General features: G+C 42.2%; 2 protein-coding genes across 3 annotated transcripts; one reads left to right on the forward strand and one right to left on the reverse strand.

Annotated features, from left to right (window-relative positions):
• Positions 1-31: 31 nt before the first annotated feature.
• lxn (latexin) lies at positions 32-5352 on the forward strand. Of its 2 annotated transcripts, none has more exons than XM_004543630.5 (7): positions 32-169; positions 3232-3408; positions 3502-3564; positions 4006-4180; positions 4394-4530; positions 4706-4768; positions 4978-5352. In XM_004543630.5, the coding sequence occupies exons 1-7, from the start codon at positions 32-34 to the stop codon at positions 5092-5094; spliced, it is 870 nt and encodes a 289-aa protein (XP_004543687.2). In that variant the 3' UTR covers positions 5095-5352. The 2 variants fall into 2 exon arrangements, with proteins under 2 accessions (XP_004543687.2, XP_012772572.2); XM_012917118.5 differs by lacking the exon at positions 32-169 and adding an exon at positions 2893-3049.
• gfm1 (G elongation factor, mitochondrial 1) lies at positions 295-15760 on the reverse strand. The gene is made up of 18 exons (XM_004543631.5): positions 15544-15760; positions 15295-15447; positions 15077-15209; positions 11527-11731; positions 9286-9402; positions 8946-9096; positions 7401-7555; positions 7189-7273; positions 6930-7067; positions 6541-6642; positions 6376-6432; positions 6127-6264; positions 5411-5493; positions 2170-2332; positions 1916-2060; positions 1658-1818; positions 1506-1559; positions 295-686 (listed from the first exon to the last, which is right to left on the reverse strand). The coding sequence occupies exons 1-18, from the start codon at positions 15616-15618 to the stop codon at positions 555-557; spliced, it is 2247 nt and encodes a 748-aa protein (XP_004543688.1). The 5' UTR covers positions 15619-15760; the 3' UTR covers positions 295-554.
• Positions 15761-16164: the final 404 nt, after the last annotated feature.

Here is a 16164-nt window from a genome sequence, read left to right on the forward strand (position 1 = left end):
TACTGTTTTCTCCCAGCGTCCGTTTGAAATAATGAGGCTCGTCGTCGTTCTGGCTGTGTTAATGGGAGTAAGTGGGATTCCCGACGTGACAATCAGCCCTCCGACTGCCTCAGCGGACACGTCAGCTCATCCCAACAGCATACCTGAGACGGCGGATGAATCTGAGCAGGTGAGGAGCAACCCGGTGGACGACTGTTGTGCTGTGGTTTGTGTTGCTTAGTAGCTGGATTTGAAGGGAGGGATGAAATGTTTCCAAGATGTTATTGTGCAATGACTGACACACACTCATGCAAGTACACTTGAAGGTAATACGTCTTTGTTGCAATCATTATAACATAAAGACCTTTCTGTACATAGTACAAAAGCCATTATAAGCTCAAGTCAAAACTCTGAGCTTAAACGCTGCCTGCAGACTTAACTGTTGCTAAAATGCAGGTAATAAATAGTCTTTCCACGTGAGGCAGACATTAGGAGGGGGGATTAAACAACTAAAGGAAAGTAAAATCTTGTTTTTGTGTAGAGCTGTGGTTGAAGATGAGGAGAAAATGATGAGTTCAGCTCTTCCACTTGTTCTTCTTCGCTGGCAGCTGTCCTGTAGCCTCCAAGTATTTGTGGATGAGTTCTTCTTGTGCGGCGGGCAGGCAGGGCTGATATCTGCTGTACTCCATGGTGTACTCTCCTTTCCCCTGAATAAACAATGACACAACATGTTAGCAATTCAGCTGTCTTCTTCTACAAACCATGTCTGATTCCAAGAATTTCCTCTATTTTTGTCCGTGCACATCTCCAATCCATCTAATCTTTCTCGCTAAAAATTCTTTGAACCATATCTAGTTGCCAAAATCCAGGACCTGATCAACACACTTGACGCACTCATCCAAGAAGCCTCCAGTTTTTACTGTGAACTCCAGCTGTAGGCTATCAAAGTAGCACAAATGGGCTACATAGCAGGCGGAGGCTTCAGCAGACTGCATACTGTCATACATGCGTGTTCAAGCCTCTGCTTAGAGCACCAGCTCTGATCTGATTGTTCTTGATGGAAATGTGACTGGACAGACGTCCTGAGATGAGCTCCAGTCATTGTTATGGCAGTACCCCCACCCTGCAGCTAGTTCAGCAGAAAGATGTCCCCCACCCCTCCACGCTGCCAGAGTAGTGCAGGCCCTCCTGGATGAGGAGCATATCCAGATGCTTCCTTGACCAGCATTATGTTGTAACAAGTTTCCTGTCGAGGATGACTGGGACATGCAGGATCAGCATGCTTATCAGAGCCAAACGCAACCGCTGCAAATGTCCAAAAATGGAGGGCAGTTCTTTGACAACAGATTGAATACTTATACAGTCTTTGCACAGACGAGTGACCACTTTCACCACATCCACAGGAGGCTTTACCTCATATTAAACACCTACCATATGGTCTATGATATCATTTGAAAAACAAACTTTAATTGAACTCATTCCTCAACATTACCTGACCGTCAGGTTTTGTATGTTTTTGAACTTACCTCAGTACAAGAGCGCAGCTCTGTGGCGTAACCAAACATGTCATTTAGTGGGATCTGTTGGAACAAACAGGATGACATTAGAGTTAAAGCAGGACAAGAAAGCGGGTGAAACTGGAGATAAGCACTGTATCGTTTATATTTACTGGACTTACATCAGCATAAAGAGTGAAGTATCCTTCACCCCCATCCTGTCCTGTGATGACGCCGTGGCGGCGGTTTACTCCAGCAATGACGGCTCCTTGAAACTCCTGGGGTGCAACGACTTCCACGGACATGATTGGCTCCAGGATCACTGCGTTGGCCTTTTCCATAGCTGTGGAGAAAACGGTGAACCCAGCGGCAACATAAACCAGATATTTTTCAGCTGAATCGGACACAAATGGAAAAAACAAACAGAAGGGCGTCCTCACCTTGTTTTAGAGCGCCCTCTCCTGCGCGGATAAAGGAGATCTCATTGGAGTCGACCATGTGGTGCGCTCCGTCTTCCAGGAGGAATCGGACTCCTGAGATCTTGTGCCCGCTCAGAGGGCCCTTCTCACAGGCGTCCTTGAAGCCCTGCAGCACGATGGGGGAAGGAGGGAGAAAGTCGAGACTTTAAATTTGGAATCGCTTCCACTTGTGTTTAAAACTTATTCTGTGAGACCACGTGAAAGTGTTTGCATGCCTTTTCAACAGCTGGCACAAACTGCTTTGGGACGTTGGTTCCAACAGTTTGATCTTCAAACTCCAGTTTGGTGTAATGGTCTGACTCGAGAGGCTCAAGGACCCCGATGACTTTACCGTACTGCCCGGAGCCGCCACTCTGCTTCTTATGGGTGAAGTCAAATCTACGAGAGAGTGGGGGGAACACTTGTTAACATAGAGCGACACAACAGGAAGTAGATGATCCAAATGTATGCACCAATCAAATCAAAGAACCAACATAACCAAGAATACTCTTAAGAAACTAAAGTAGGTTTAAGTACTGGAATGTACAGTTTTATTTTGGGTTTATAACAAAGTATTTGCATATCCTAGGCTGTTTTAATGAGGAAAGATGAGATGTAACTTTAACTATTCAGTACTTCTGATGATTGATGAAATTGCATTTATAAATATGTCTGTTGGGGATCTCTAATTTACTCCAAATATAAGATTGTACCAATACCAAGTATACTTAAGCTCCAGCTCTATCCACTAAAATGTGAACATTTCCTTCATATTTTAACTGAAGCTGAAACTCTCCATTACTATATAACCAAATTTGACCTACTTTACTAAGTTGCAAACATTTGCAGAGGTCTGTTTGCTGTAAAGCGCTGCTTTTTTTTTTTTTTTTTTTAAAGTCAGGAGGAAGTGTTAAAAAGGGCTCTGTCTCTTTAAAAAGGGGCAGTCCTCAGTGAACTCTACTGTCAGAGGAAGTGGGAAGTTATCTTTCCATTTGCGCGAGGAGCAGCTGACTCGGAACACCGACTGTGAGGGGAAAAAACATTCCAGTTGGCAGAGATTCACTCCCCACTTTAATTCAGTTTGGGACACTTCACAGCTGCGTATCACTTCACCCTGTAAGAAAACACATGGTTTCTTTCCTGTATTGCTCAGTGGCTGTTGTGTGCAAAGCTGTGTTTGTCTACATAGCTGCTCACACCTAAAGATCAAAGTCCTCCAGGAACTGGAAGCCCTGCACAATAACCATCTTCTGTTCTCATTCACTCCTTTTCCCTCTCCCTCCACTTTCCACCCACAGATAAAGGCACGGACAGAGGAGGGAGCCGAGGAGGATGTGATGGCAACTGGCGAGCTGAACCCAAATCACTACCCTGCCAGGAGGGCAGCTCAGGTGGTCCAACACTACCTCAACACCCGGTACGGTTCACCATTCAGGCTGATCGGAGTGCAGACGGTCCACAGTGGGAACGCAGAGGTCAGCTGACCTTCAACACTGAAATATGTGAATATGCCACTGCAAATAAAAAACAACAACAACAACAACTTGAATTTCCAATTTTTCTTTCAGGATGTGGCAGACTCCGGAAGAAAGTATCAGCTGGAGCTCTCGGTGAATGATATCATAACCAATGTAGGACTTTCTTTTTTCTCTTTTTCTTTTAACCACAATGTGAGGAAAAAAGACATAATGGTGGAGGAGGGAGGGGGGGTGCAGCTGCAGCTTCTTAAGAACCACAAAGAGTAATGATCCACCTCTCAAATAGGGTGGAGGTAATCTGAATAAATGTCTTCACCCACTCCCAAACACAGCGTTATCTGTGTTTGCTGCTGCCTATTGAAAGATCCTACAAATAAATCTTAGGTATGGTAAACAATCTCACAGCGTCTGGCTTAGTGTGAGCAGGTCTGACAAGAATGACTAAACAGCCTATAAAAGGAGGCTTATGTTAGCTTGTATGATGGTGTGGTGCAACCTCGACTCATCTGGGCTACATCCACTCCCATTTCTTGCTCACTAAGAATGCCTTTACTATTCGTTTTTTGCTAACTTTGTTTTGTTTAACTCCTTCAGACTACACAGACTTGCTCTGCAGAGCTTTTCTTTCCAAAAGGAAAAGGGCAACAGCCACCTGAAGTCAAAGCCTCGCATGAGGAGCTCCTTAAAATTGACATTAAAGCTCAAGAAGAGGCTCTATACCAAAAATACAAGACCAACCAAACCCTGATGTCTGCACAGTACTTACCAGGTAAGTCCAATAAAACAGGCTTAACTGTCCAAGCTACTGCAGTTCCACCCAATCAACACTGAAAGTCAGATTTTGCACAACAGTTGCGTTCAGACATTTCAACACTGTCAGTGCTGCGGTGTTCCTCTAAACATTGACAACACAAGTGCTGTCATCATGAACGCAGGACGCTTGAGAGATGAGACGTAACTGAGAACTCTAAACTTCCCTCAGACAGCCACGGTCACATCGAGCCCGACATGAAGCCTTTTTGGCATCTGGGCATTCTGGCCTCCAGCTTCATCATGCTGAATGAATCCACTGAAAACACTCTGTACAACGTGGCTCAGGTGGCCAACATCACTCAGCTGGTAGGTGCTTTACAAAAATTTAAGCCCCTTTAAGCCCCATGTCTGCACGATTTACTGAATACATACAGATTGTCAATAAAAGTCCTTCATGTGGTAAAACAAGACAGGTTATGTCAGCCATATAAACAAATGTATTAAGCCTTTAAAAAAATTTTTTTTGTTTTGTTTCCTACAGACAACTGAGGAGGACCACCTGGAGTTTGACTGTCACACACTGCTGCATGAAATGGTGTCCCAGGTAGACACTTGGCTTAAAAAATGCCTTTAAAAAGCCTGAAATGCTAAAATAAAACTTTTTATAATACTAATAGATTTGGTACTTGTGGTGTGTTGGAGTAAATTAAACATGCACTTTACTGCACTCATGCTAAACTTTGCTATTCAATCTGAGCCACATTTTTGCATCCAGAGATCTCGCTGATCTGACATTTTTCTGTGCCGATACAGGAAATCATTCACTGGAAGATGCTGTTTACCTGGTCTCCTGCAGAGGGGGTTAAAGTGGTGCAGATGAAGCGGCTGCCTCACCGCCATGAAAGGGAAAAATCTCCAAAGACTAACTAATCTGTGGGTGTTCATCACACAGCCAAGACCACTTATTTGTCCTCACATCTTGTGGGGTCAAATATTGGCGCATAAATGGGTTTTTTTTGTTGTTGTTTTTTCATGATGACGCTACAAGCACTAGGCACAGATCTACTGCTGAAACCTAGAATTTACACTCTTAAATGCTTTAACTCATAAGTATATGATATACTGAAATTGTTTTAAATGTCTGTGTTTGGTCTATTTTAGCTTAAATAAACTGTTTACAATGACAAAGTATTTTGTGCGTGCTTGTATGTGCGTGCGCGTAAGGACAAAGACTATCAGGACGTACGGTACGGGACTGGTGATCGTCTCTCTGAAAGCTACTTTGGGTTTTCCCATCACACAGGGGCAGTTGTATTCCCTCTCCATCCTCTGAGAGAAAAAGAGCAAAAATAAACTTGGATTAGATCATAAAGGTTACTCAGAACAGAGATCTGTTAATTTGCAGAATTAAAGCCTTCATGGAAATACTACTGAAGTACTTTACTCCAAACTCCAAAAGTAGCCTGAGATAAAGCAACGCTGGTAAGGCCAAAGACACTCACTAAATTATTTGATTCCCTCACTGAATTTGTTAGTTTGCTCACAAAGAAATTAACAGCCTAATTTTTCTAGTAGTTTCTAAAGTAGAGAGACGGAACAAATCTGTTACATAAACATTAGAAATTGATTTGAATGTCCTTGAGCGAAACAAGTATTCGATCCCCTTCATCCAAACTGGGCACACAGATTACAATCAGTCAATCAATTACAGACTCCTGATATCAACTTGTGTGTTTAAAGCACACCTGTCCACACAATCAGTTTCTTTCCAATGCACAACAGGGAGAAGAGTGTGGACCTGCACGAGGCTGGAATGGACTACAAGACCAATCCAAGCCCGTTTGTTTCTTTTTAAGTGAGTAAACTTACAGATTCAGCAGGGAGATGAAATAATTATCCCCACGTTATATAATGGATTTGATGAGATGTCCCATGAAACGTGCAACCTGTCTAAGTGAGTACCTGTGAGTAGATTTCCAGATGCAGCTCGCCCATGCCTGAGATGATGGTTTCTTTGCTCTCAGTGTCATAATGCACTCTAAACGTCGGGTCTTCTCTGGTGAAACGGTTGATTCCTTTAGAGAATTTATCCAGGTCGTTCTGTTCAGTCGCACAAGAGGAATTAATAATAAGAGGGAGTGACAAAGAGGTGGATTTAAGACTAGAGTTATAATAAAAGGCACGTCTTTCAGGTTAAACAAGTATTTTTACCTTGTTGGCTGGCTTCATCGCCATGGAAATGACAGGTTCAGGGATGTGAATGGACTCCTGTGGGTGTTAAAAATTGACATCAAATGAAGATGCTTCTCATGAGGCACAAAAACACTTTAAAAAGAAGCAGGTTTCTTTGTCTTTCGGGTGTCCTTTGCTTCTTACCATGGACAGGTCAGCAGTTGTCTTGGATGTGAAAGTGTCTCCGCTGGCACAGTCGATTCCAAACAGGGCACAGATATCTCCCGCATAAACCTCATCCACATCCTTTCAAAGCAGAGAGAGAGCACAAAAAGCAGGATGATTGTTTTTTAAAAATGATGATAGGAATGACTAAAAAACAGTTTCACATCTTGTTTTGATAGAAGATGGGTGCAAACATGTTGTTTTGGTGTCACAGGGGATGTGGTTGATATCTACACACTTGATTAAAGCCAAAAAGAGGAACCCAATCTTTCTGACCAGTCATGCTGCTCTGCTGTTTAATGTGCAAACCACAGATGGAAAACTGTGACCTCTCACAGCCTGCTGACGCAACGCCGGTTTGCTCTCACCTCCATCTGATCAGCATGAAGACGCACGAGCCTCTGAACTCTGACTTTCTTGCTTGTGCGTGTGTTGTAAATATATTCTCCCTTCTTCAGACAGCCTTGATACACTCGTATGTACGTCAGCTGACCAAACCTCCCGGCCTGAAAGACAGGAAATAGCAGAACATGGCAAACTGAAGTATTTCTATTGCACAAATGTGCAGAAATAGAGAGATCACGAGGACATGAGACAGAACAGATGCTCTCTGTCAAACTGAATCACCTCCAGTTTGAAAGCCAGACCAACGTAGGGGTTTGCAGAGTCTCTCGTTGGGTCCATTTGAATCTTTTTGGTTTCAGTGGAATCTCTAACAGAGTGGAAAAACCCGCCAATGTTAGTGGAAAAAAAAACAAACAACTTTTAATCTGATTTTGATTTAAATCTACAGTTTCAGGACACTTTGCATGCAAACTGACGTTCCTCTTCATACTCACTCTTCATTGAGGATGGCGTAGTTTTTGACTTCACTGGGGTTGGGCAGGTAATCCAGGACGGCGTCCAGTAGAGGCTGGACACCTTTGTTCTTCAGCGCTGTGCCCACCAACACTGGGGTGAAGAGACGCTGCACCGTAGCCCGGCGGATTGCTGCCTGGAAGGCAGTGAGGTGAAAACTGATTGAGACAAATGCCTTTATCTCTTCGCTGATGTGAAATGTTAATCTCAAAATTTGGATGTGAAAATTCTGAATGATTTTCAGGATTTCTATACAAACTTTGGGGTAACTGGTGATGCCAAATTTGGTATTTCCGGACTGATCAAAACTGACTCTCAGATATGTTTGCTTCTTTGGATCGCCACCACTTGTATCAAGTCTGAAATACAATCACCGGTCACTTTATTAGGTACACCTTGACAGTACTGGGTTGGACCTACTTTTTGCCTTAATTCTTTACGACACAGGAAACATTCCTGAGGTATTTTCATCCATGTTGACATGAGAGGATCGCAACGTTGCTGCAGATTTATCAGCTGCACATCCATGATGTGAATTTCATGTTCCACCACATCGCAAAGGTGCTCTACTAGGTTGAGATCCGGCGAACTGTGGTGTTCATTTGAGTACAATGAACTAATTGTCACGTTCAAGAAACCAGTTTGAGATGATTTGAGCTTTGTGACATGATGTGTTATCCTGCTGGAAGATTGGTGCACAGTGGTCATAAAGAGAACCTGCACGGTCAGCAACAATACTCAGGTTGGCTGCTGCATTTAATCATTCCTCAGATAGTACTAAGAGGCCAAAGTATCCCCCACACCATTACATCAGCACCAAACTGAACTGCTGATAAGAAGCAGGATGGATCAATACTTTCATGTCGTTTATGTCAAATTCGGACCATCTGAATGTCACAGCAGAAACAGTCCTCAGACCACAGCACCTTTTTTCATGTAAGTTGTACCGTCAGTTGCAGTCTTCTGCTGCTGTAACCCATCTGCTACAAGGTTCAATGTGACGTACATTCATTATCTTCATTTCTTGGTTATAACAAGTGGTTATTTAAGTTATTGTTGCCCTACTGATCTTTTACCTATGGGATCAACAAGGCATTTACACACAGACGATTGCTGCTCACTGGATGTTTTCTCCTTTTCTGACTATTCTCTGTAAACTCTAGAGATGGTTGTGCAGGAAAAACCCAGGAGATCAGCAGCTTCTGAAACCAAGCTGGTATCAACACCCATACCACATCCAGAGTCACTTAAATCACCTTTGTTCCCCAGTCCGATGCTCAGCTTGAACTTCAGCAGGTCATCCTGACCCTGTCTACATGCCTAATGCACTGAGTTGCTGCCATGTGATTGGCTGATTAGATATTCAGATTAACGAACAGTTGAACAGACGTACCTAATGAAATGACCAATAACTAGTGACTATACCTCAGATACCAGCGGGTTTAATTGAGGATTTTTTTTGTTTGTTTGTTTTTGTTGGAGTTTAGTTGACACTGTTAGATTTCACACAAACTGGTCTCTCAAACCTTCAGATCATCTTTGGTTGGAATTTTTTCCTCCAGGAACATCTCTCCCAAGATTTCATCAGCATTGGCGACACACTCCACCAGTTCCTGCCTGCGGTCTGCGGCCTCAGCTCGAAAATCTGCCGGGATCTCATCATAGCGCATAGTTTGCCTGCAGGAAGCACGACGCAGCTTTAAATATTTTATACAGATCAGACTCGTAAGGAAACTTGGTCTTATCCACAATTTCTATGGGACTGATGCAGATCGCAACAGTTTAATTGTACAATAGCTGACCTTAAGTCTAATTCATGGCAGAGGGAAAATAAAAACCACCCATTTACACATAAATTCATCTTACCCAAACTGTCCTTCGAAATACATGCTCCGCTCCTCTATGAGGTCAATGATGCCACGCATGTTCCCCTCCAGCCCGATGGGGATGTTCACAAACGCTGCGTTGTGGTTCAGTTTGGATCTTAAAAAAAGTAGAAAATTTCTTTAAAACTGCGAAAAAATCCAAAGAAAGAAACACACAGCTGCTTACTGCAAGAACCTAAAGAGCTCCTGTATATTCTCACATTTTACTGCTCTTTGATTTCATGCAAACTAATAAAATAATAAAAGTCCAGGAAAAGAAACGTTGAATACACCAAATGTGCAAACAAACGGGGGAAAAATATTGATTACTACACTGCAATCTAGTGTGCAATGTGGAATATGGGTTAAATATATTTGTTTTATTGCATTTACAAGCTGTATTATTGATTAAGAAGTTAGTCTTTGTGTTTGCTGCATTAATGAAACACTTAACACAGTCAGTGTCAGACATGAAAAAGCTGAGATACAAGGACTGGTCTACATTTTCTCAAGGGATTCTTCTGGCTAAAGATCCAAAGACTGAAACATGGAGTTAAAAATAAAAGTCCAACTACAGTGTCACTTTCAAGTTACCTCTAAGGATTTAGGGAGTTTATGATTTTGTTTTTTAAACTGCAACCTATAATAAATACATCCTTTAAAGGCACCCAGGTCCATCCAAGAAGGTCACTGTGGCCCCTCAGCTGATATCTTAAAAGTATAAGTACAATTAAGTCACATGGTTTGGTAATGGAAATGTTAAATACACACATTGCTGATAAGTTAATACAATTATCACCTAATCTGTATTATTATCCAGTTAAAAACTGCTTAAAGCACCAATCGTGGTGCCTGAAGAGGACATTCATGTTGGAGAACATGGGCCTATGCAAGTGAGACCTTAGGAAGTCAGCTACTCCTTAAATAACTTGTCTTTAAAGCATGCTCTCACCATGAGCATACTGTGCGTTTATGCTTGTTATGCACACCAGGTCAAGATGTGGTTTCAGATAAGTTGTTTATGCTTCAATTTTGCGTAGGTTGTAAAGGTGGCAGAACTAATCTCTCCTCAGTTTTTCTACCGACGTCTCAAAGCCTTTCAAAGCTGTTTGCTCATCCAGTCCATACACGTTATTCTTCAGTCCTCAGCCCTGTGGTGTAACGGCAAACATGCCGATGCGTCTGACTGTTCTCTCTGTGTGACGTGCAGAGATGGGCAGTAACGCGTTACTGTAATCCGATTACTTTTTTCAAGTAACTATTAAAGTAAGGGATTACTATTGCAAAAACGGTAATTAGATTACCGTTACTTTCCCGTAGGAACGCTGCGTTACTGCGTTACTAAAACCGTGATTTTTTTGCGAGAATGTCTCATGACAGTGACGTAAGCGAGTGCGACGTTTGTGACAACAGCTGTGTGCAGATCAACAATGGATCATATACCGAGTGCGGGAGAGAGTATGAGCGTGCAGCGTTTAAAGCGTGGAAGTACTGACCTTACTTTGAGTTTGATTCCATAAAAAGTGACAAAAACATTAGTGTCCATTAGCATTGTGCGTGGGAAGAAAACATCTTTTTACAGCGAAAAAAAACCCTAAACTTCCAAGCAAGCTCCGAGTGCGCTATGACGTAATGGGAAATTCACAGAGAAACTGCCGTATCCTTCCACTGACCGCTGCGGCACACCTGCACCAGGGTAAACCTCCGCCTACCCAACTCCTGCTGTACAGGTGAAAATAGAGCAACAGGACCGCTAGTCTTTGATTTTATTTATTTTCTGCTGTGTTTTACTTGCATCTATTTGAAAGAGTGAGTGTAAACACAAAAAAAAAAATATATTTTATGTGCTGGAATGTGCAGAAAATAGGTTTAAATATTAAACAAATTTCTTCAAGTCAGAGAATGTTGCATATAATTAAATTTTTGCTTGATGCATAAAGTTAAAAGATTAAAATTAATAAAACTATAAAAGTTTTAAAAAGAGACTTTTCCATTTGATTACATTTTGTATGATGGATTATGCAGAAAAAGTAGAATTGGGCTGAAAGATCTATCGCTTTATCACCTATTCAGGTTGTAAATCGTGTTTTTAAAAAGTAACTAAGTAATTAATTACTTTTGAAAATAAGTAATCAGTAAAGTAACGGGATTACTTTTTGGGGGAAGTAATCAGTAATTAGTTACTGATTACTTTTTTCAAGTAACTTGACCAACACTGGTGACGTGTGTGTACAAACCGTACCTCATCTGCTGCAGGGCTCGTCCGGGGTTGGCGCCCATTCGGTCCAGCTTGTTGATGAAGGTGAGGAAGGGGACGCTGTAGCGTTTCATTTGTCTGTTTACCGTCATGGTTTGACACTGGACGCCTCCCACCGCGCACAGAACCAGCACGGCTCCATCCAGCACGCGCAGCGCACGCTCCACCTCGATGGTGAAGTCCACGTGACCTGTGAGGCACATCGAGTTCAGACGCACTCAAAATGAAAGTGCTGAAAATGTGCCTTCACACCCCTTCACATTTCTACCGCTGTTAAAGAGTTGACAGAAAAAAAATGATCAAAGCAGGGACGTTGCAACTGCATGACTGGTTCTGATTAAATGATAGAAATGCTAACATACAACATAGATGACTCGGGGCCACTGACACTCTCTGTTGAGAAAAAAATGTCTCGCTTTTACGTGAGACTATAACATTCAAAGTTCTTTCAACTTTTATCCTCTGTTAAATTTTTGGTGGAGGAAAGTTACAATTACATCAGCTCTGAATCACTTTTCCACTTCCAAACAGACAATGTGAGCAGCTTTAGATCCTCAGGTGCACAAAAATGTTTAAAATACATTACAAATAAACAATCACGCCTCACTCTACAACACCACTAAGGTGCGAAGACTACAGCACACTTTAATTTTAATTCACGTGGCTTCTGTGGCAAACCACACAACAAAATAAAGCCTAATATTACCTGAATACTAGAAAGGCTTTAAAGAAGAGCCTGAGCAAGGCTGGATTTTGATGCTGTTGCAGTTTTATAAAGAGCTAAAACAAACAAAAATATCAACCGATTTTGATATCGGATGTGTGTTTTTGTTTTGTGTTTTTGAACCGCGTGACTCAAATAAACTGATCAGGACAGAAGGAAAACCAACCAATGACATCAGTGCTGTGAAAATGTATTATCCCCTGCCTCGTTACATCATTAACTGTCTAACGACATTCTTTTCAATTTCATTACCCACAAACAAGTCTAATTTCTACTGTAGAATCAACAAATCACTGACACAGAACCTGTCTGACAAAGTGAAGTGATGCTAAATGATCTCAAAAAGCAACACATCATGTCACATCATGTCAAAAGCTGAGAAACAAAGTCATTGACATTTATCAGTCTGGAAATGGTTATAAAGCCATTTACAGTGGGGCAAAAAAGTATTTAGTCAGCCACCAATTGTGCAAGTTCCCCCACTTAAAATGATGACAGAGGTCAGTAATTTGCACCAGAGGTACACTTCAACTGTGAGAGACAGAATGTGAAAAAAAAATCCATGAATCCACATGGTAGGATTTGTAAAGAATTTATTTGTAAATCAGGGTGGAAAATAAGTATTTGGTCACCTCAAACAAGGAAAATCCCTGGCTCTCACAGACCTGTAACGTCTTCTGTAAGAAGCTTTTCTGTCCCCCACTCGTTACCTGTATGAATGGCACCTGTTTGAACTCATCATCTGTATAAAAGACACCTGTCCACAGCCTCAAACAGTCAGACTCCAAACTCGCCTGAAGTTTGCCAGAGAGCACATGGATGATACAGCAGAGGATTGGGAGAATGTCATGTGGTCAGATGAAACCAAAGTAGAACTTTTTGGTATAAACTCAACTCGTCGTGTTTGGAGGAAGAAGAATACTGAGTTGCATCCCAAGAACACCATACCTACTGTGAAGCATGGGGGTGGAAACATCATGCTATGGGGCTGTTTTTCTGCCAAGGGGACAGGACGACTGATCCGTGTTAAGGACAGAATGAATGGGGCCATGTATCGTGAGATTTCGAGCCAAAACCTCCTTCCATCAGTGAGAACTTTGAAGATGAAACGAGGCTGGGTCTTCCAACATGACAATGATCCAAAACACACCGCCCGGGCAACAAAGGAGTGGCTCCGTAAGAAGCATTTGAAAGTCCTGGAGTGGCCTAGCCAGTCTCCAGACCTCAACCCCATAGAAAATCTGTGGCGGGAGTTGAAAGTCCGTGTTGCTCGGCGACAGCCCCAAAACATCACTGCTCTCGAGAAGATCTGCATGGAGGAATGGGCCAAAATACCAGCTACTGTGTGTGCAAACCTGGTAAAGACCTATAGTAAACGTTTGACCTCTGTTATTGCCAACAAAGGTTATGTTACAAAGTATTGAGTTGTATTTTTGTTATTGACCAAATACTTATTTTCCACCCTGATTTACGAATAAATTCTTTACAAATCCTACCATGTGGATTCATGGGTTTTTTTGTTTTGTTTTTTTTTTTCACATTCTGTCTCTCACAGTTGAAGTGTACCTCTGGTGCAAATTACTGACCTCTGTCATCATTTTAGGTGGGGGAACTTGCACAATCGGTGGCTGACTAAATACTTTTTTGCCCCACTGTATATTGGATTCCTGTGAACTACAATGACAGGCATCATCCACAAATGGAGAAAACAGTGGTGAACTCCAAGAGTGCCCTGACAACGCATCCAGGAGGTCACAAAAAAACCCAGAAAAATGTCTGCATGCCTCACTTGCCTCAGTTAAGGTCAAAGTTCATGACTCAACAATAAGAAAGCAGTTGGGGGAAAAAAAAAAAAAAGGCACAAAGGCTCTTCTCACATTTGCCAAAAAACATAGGGAAATGAGGCTGCTTCAGGAGCGACTTGAACAACTTGCAGAAAATCTTGAAGGAGAATGTCTGACCATGAGTTGTGCCCTGAAGCTCAAGAGCACTTGGGTTCTTCAGCAGAACACACCAGCAATTCCCCCTCTGACTGGCTCAAAAAATAAATAAATAAAATGAAGGTTTTGGATGGGCCTAGTCAAACCCATCTGTCACTCCTACAACACATCACCACTGCCTTGCTGTCCTCATGCATGTCCTGCACCACCCTCACATACTTCCCCGTCACTCCTGACTTCCTCGGTATCTCTTGGCACCCCATCAAATGCTTGTCTAGATCCAAAAAAGACACAGTGCAACTCCTTCTGACCTCCTCTATACCTCTCTATCAACCCTCTAAAATCAAATATCATATCTGTAGAGCTCTTTTTAAAAATTAAGGCGCTCACTGATCATCCCCTCTGTTCTTAACCTAGTGTCAACAACTCCCTCCCCTAGCTTTACGGTCTGGCTCATCAACTTTATTCTTTGTAGTTACTACAACTCTGCACATCACCCTTTTTTGTGAAAATCAATGCTAATACACTTCTCTTTTCTTCAGGCATCCTCTCACTCTCCAAGACTGTGTTAAACAATCTGGTCAAAACGGTCCATTGTCTTCTCTCCTAGACATCTCAATACCTACACAGGTAAGTATCTTCATAGCTGACCTCACTTCCTCTGCACTAGTAGCAGAGCAAGAGGTAAAAACTGCTTTGGAGTGAGTGCGGATCAGTCTGTCGATTCATTTTTGACCATTTACTGACAGTTAATGAACAGGTAATACTAAATTACCCTACCTGTGCAGCTCACCTCAGCAAACGTTACTTTGTAGTTACACAAAGCACCACAGTAATGAGTTACATTTTTACTAGGTGTATGTCTAATTACCTGGCGTGTCAATTATGTTGATGTTGTAATCTTTCCACACGGTGTATGTAGCAGCTGACTGGATGGTGATGCCTCGTTGTCTCTCCAACTCCATGGAGTCCATAGTGGCTCCAACGCCATCTTTCCCCTTCACCTAAACAACACAGGTTAGGGAAAGCATTCGTGAGCCTCACCTAAACGGAAAAAGGAGCTTGATAAAGACAATGAAACGGACTCACCTCATGGATCTCTGCTATCCTGCCGGTGTAGTAGAGCACGCGCTCGGTCAGGGTGGTTTTCCCAGAGTCGATGTGAGCGGAGATCCCGATGTTGCGGATCCTCTCGCTTGGAAAGACACCGGAGGAGCAGCTCCGGCAGCTGTTGATGAGCACCTGAGGATATGAAACCATCACAGTTCACTCGATCTACCGACTGTGAAACAAACTGGACTGAGGTCAAGTCAGCAGACCCGGGTTAGATAATATTACCTTTTTAAGTGTGACGGTTCCTCGCGCCGAAAGATGCGTTTTAGCTAAAAACATGCCCGCTTTTAACACCCTCATCTCGGCAACAGCTCAGTGGAGTACAGCTTGGTCGTAGTATTGCCCTGTTTAGATGACCCCGGTGCTGCTGACACCCCGGTGAAAGTCACGCCGGGACCCTAGCTGCTTGTGAAACGACTGCTTCCGGGTTTACGGAAGCCCAGAAGTACCAAAATCACAAACGTTTAAGTTTTCTCTTAAAACGCAGTATTTATTTATTTGTCCCCTTTCTTTCTTTTAATGTTATTTAAATGTTAACGTGTTTTGAAAAGCCAAACGTGTTTAGCCACGAATCTTAATTTATCTGTTTGATAAATTATTTTTTAGGAAATAAAAAATATATCTCCAACTTGCACATGAAAAATATCTGAACCTTTGTGTTGACTGTCATGTCTATTTTATTTATCACCTATAGCACATTTAAACAACAGAAGTTGAACCAAAGTGCTTTATAAGCAAGCACATTTACATTCCAGGTCTTAAAGTAACCCAGTTTCAAATTACATGACAAGTTGAAAGGTGTGTTTCGTTGTGTTAACTGATTATTGTGGAAATTAAATTCACAGT

The sequence above is a fragment of the Maylandia zebra genome, linkage group LG14 (assembly GCF_041146795.1).
Source record: "Maylandia zebra isolate NMK-2024a linkage group LG14, Mzebra_GT3a, whole genome shotgun sequence".
In the NCBI taxonomy this organism is placed as follows: Eukaryota; Metazoa; Chordata; class Actinopteri; order Cichliformes; family Cichlidae; genus Maylandia; species Maylandia zebra.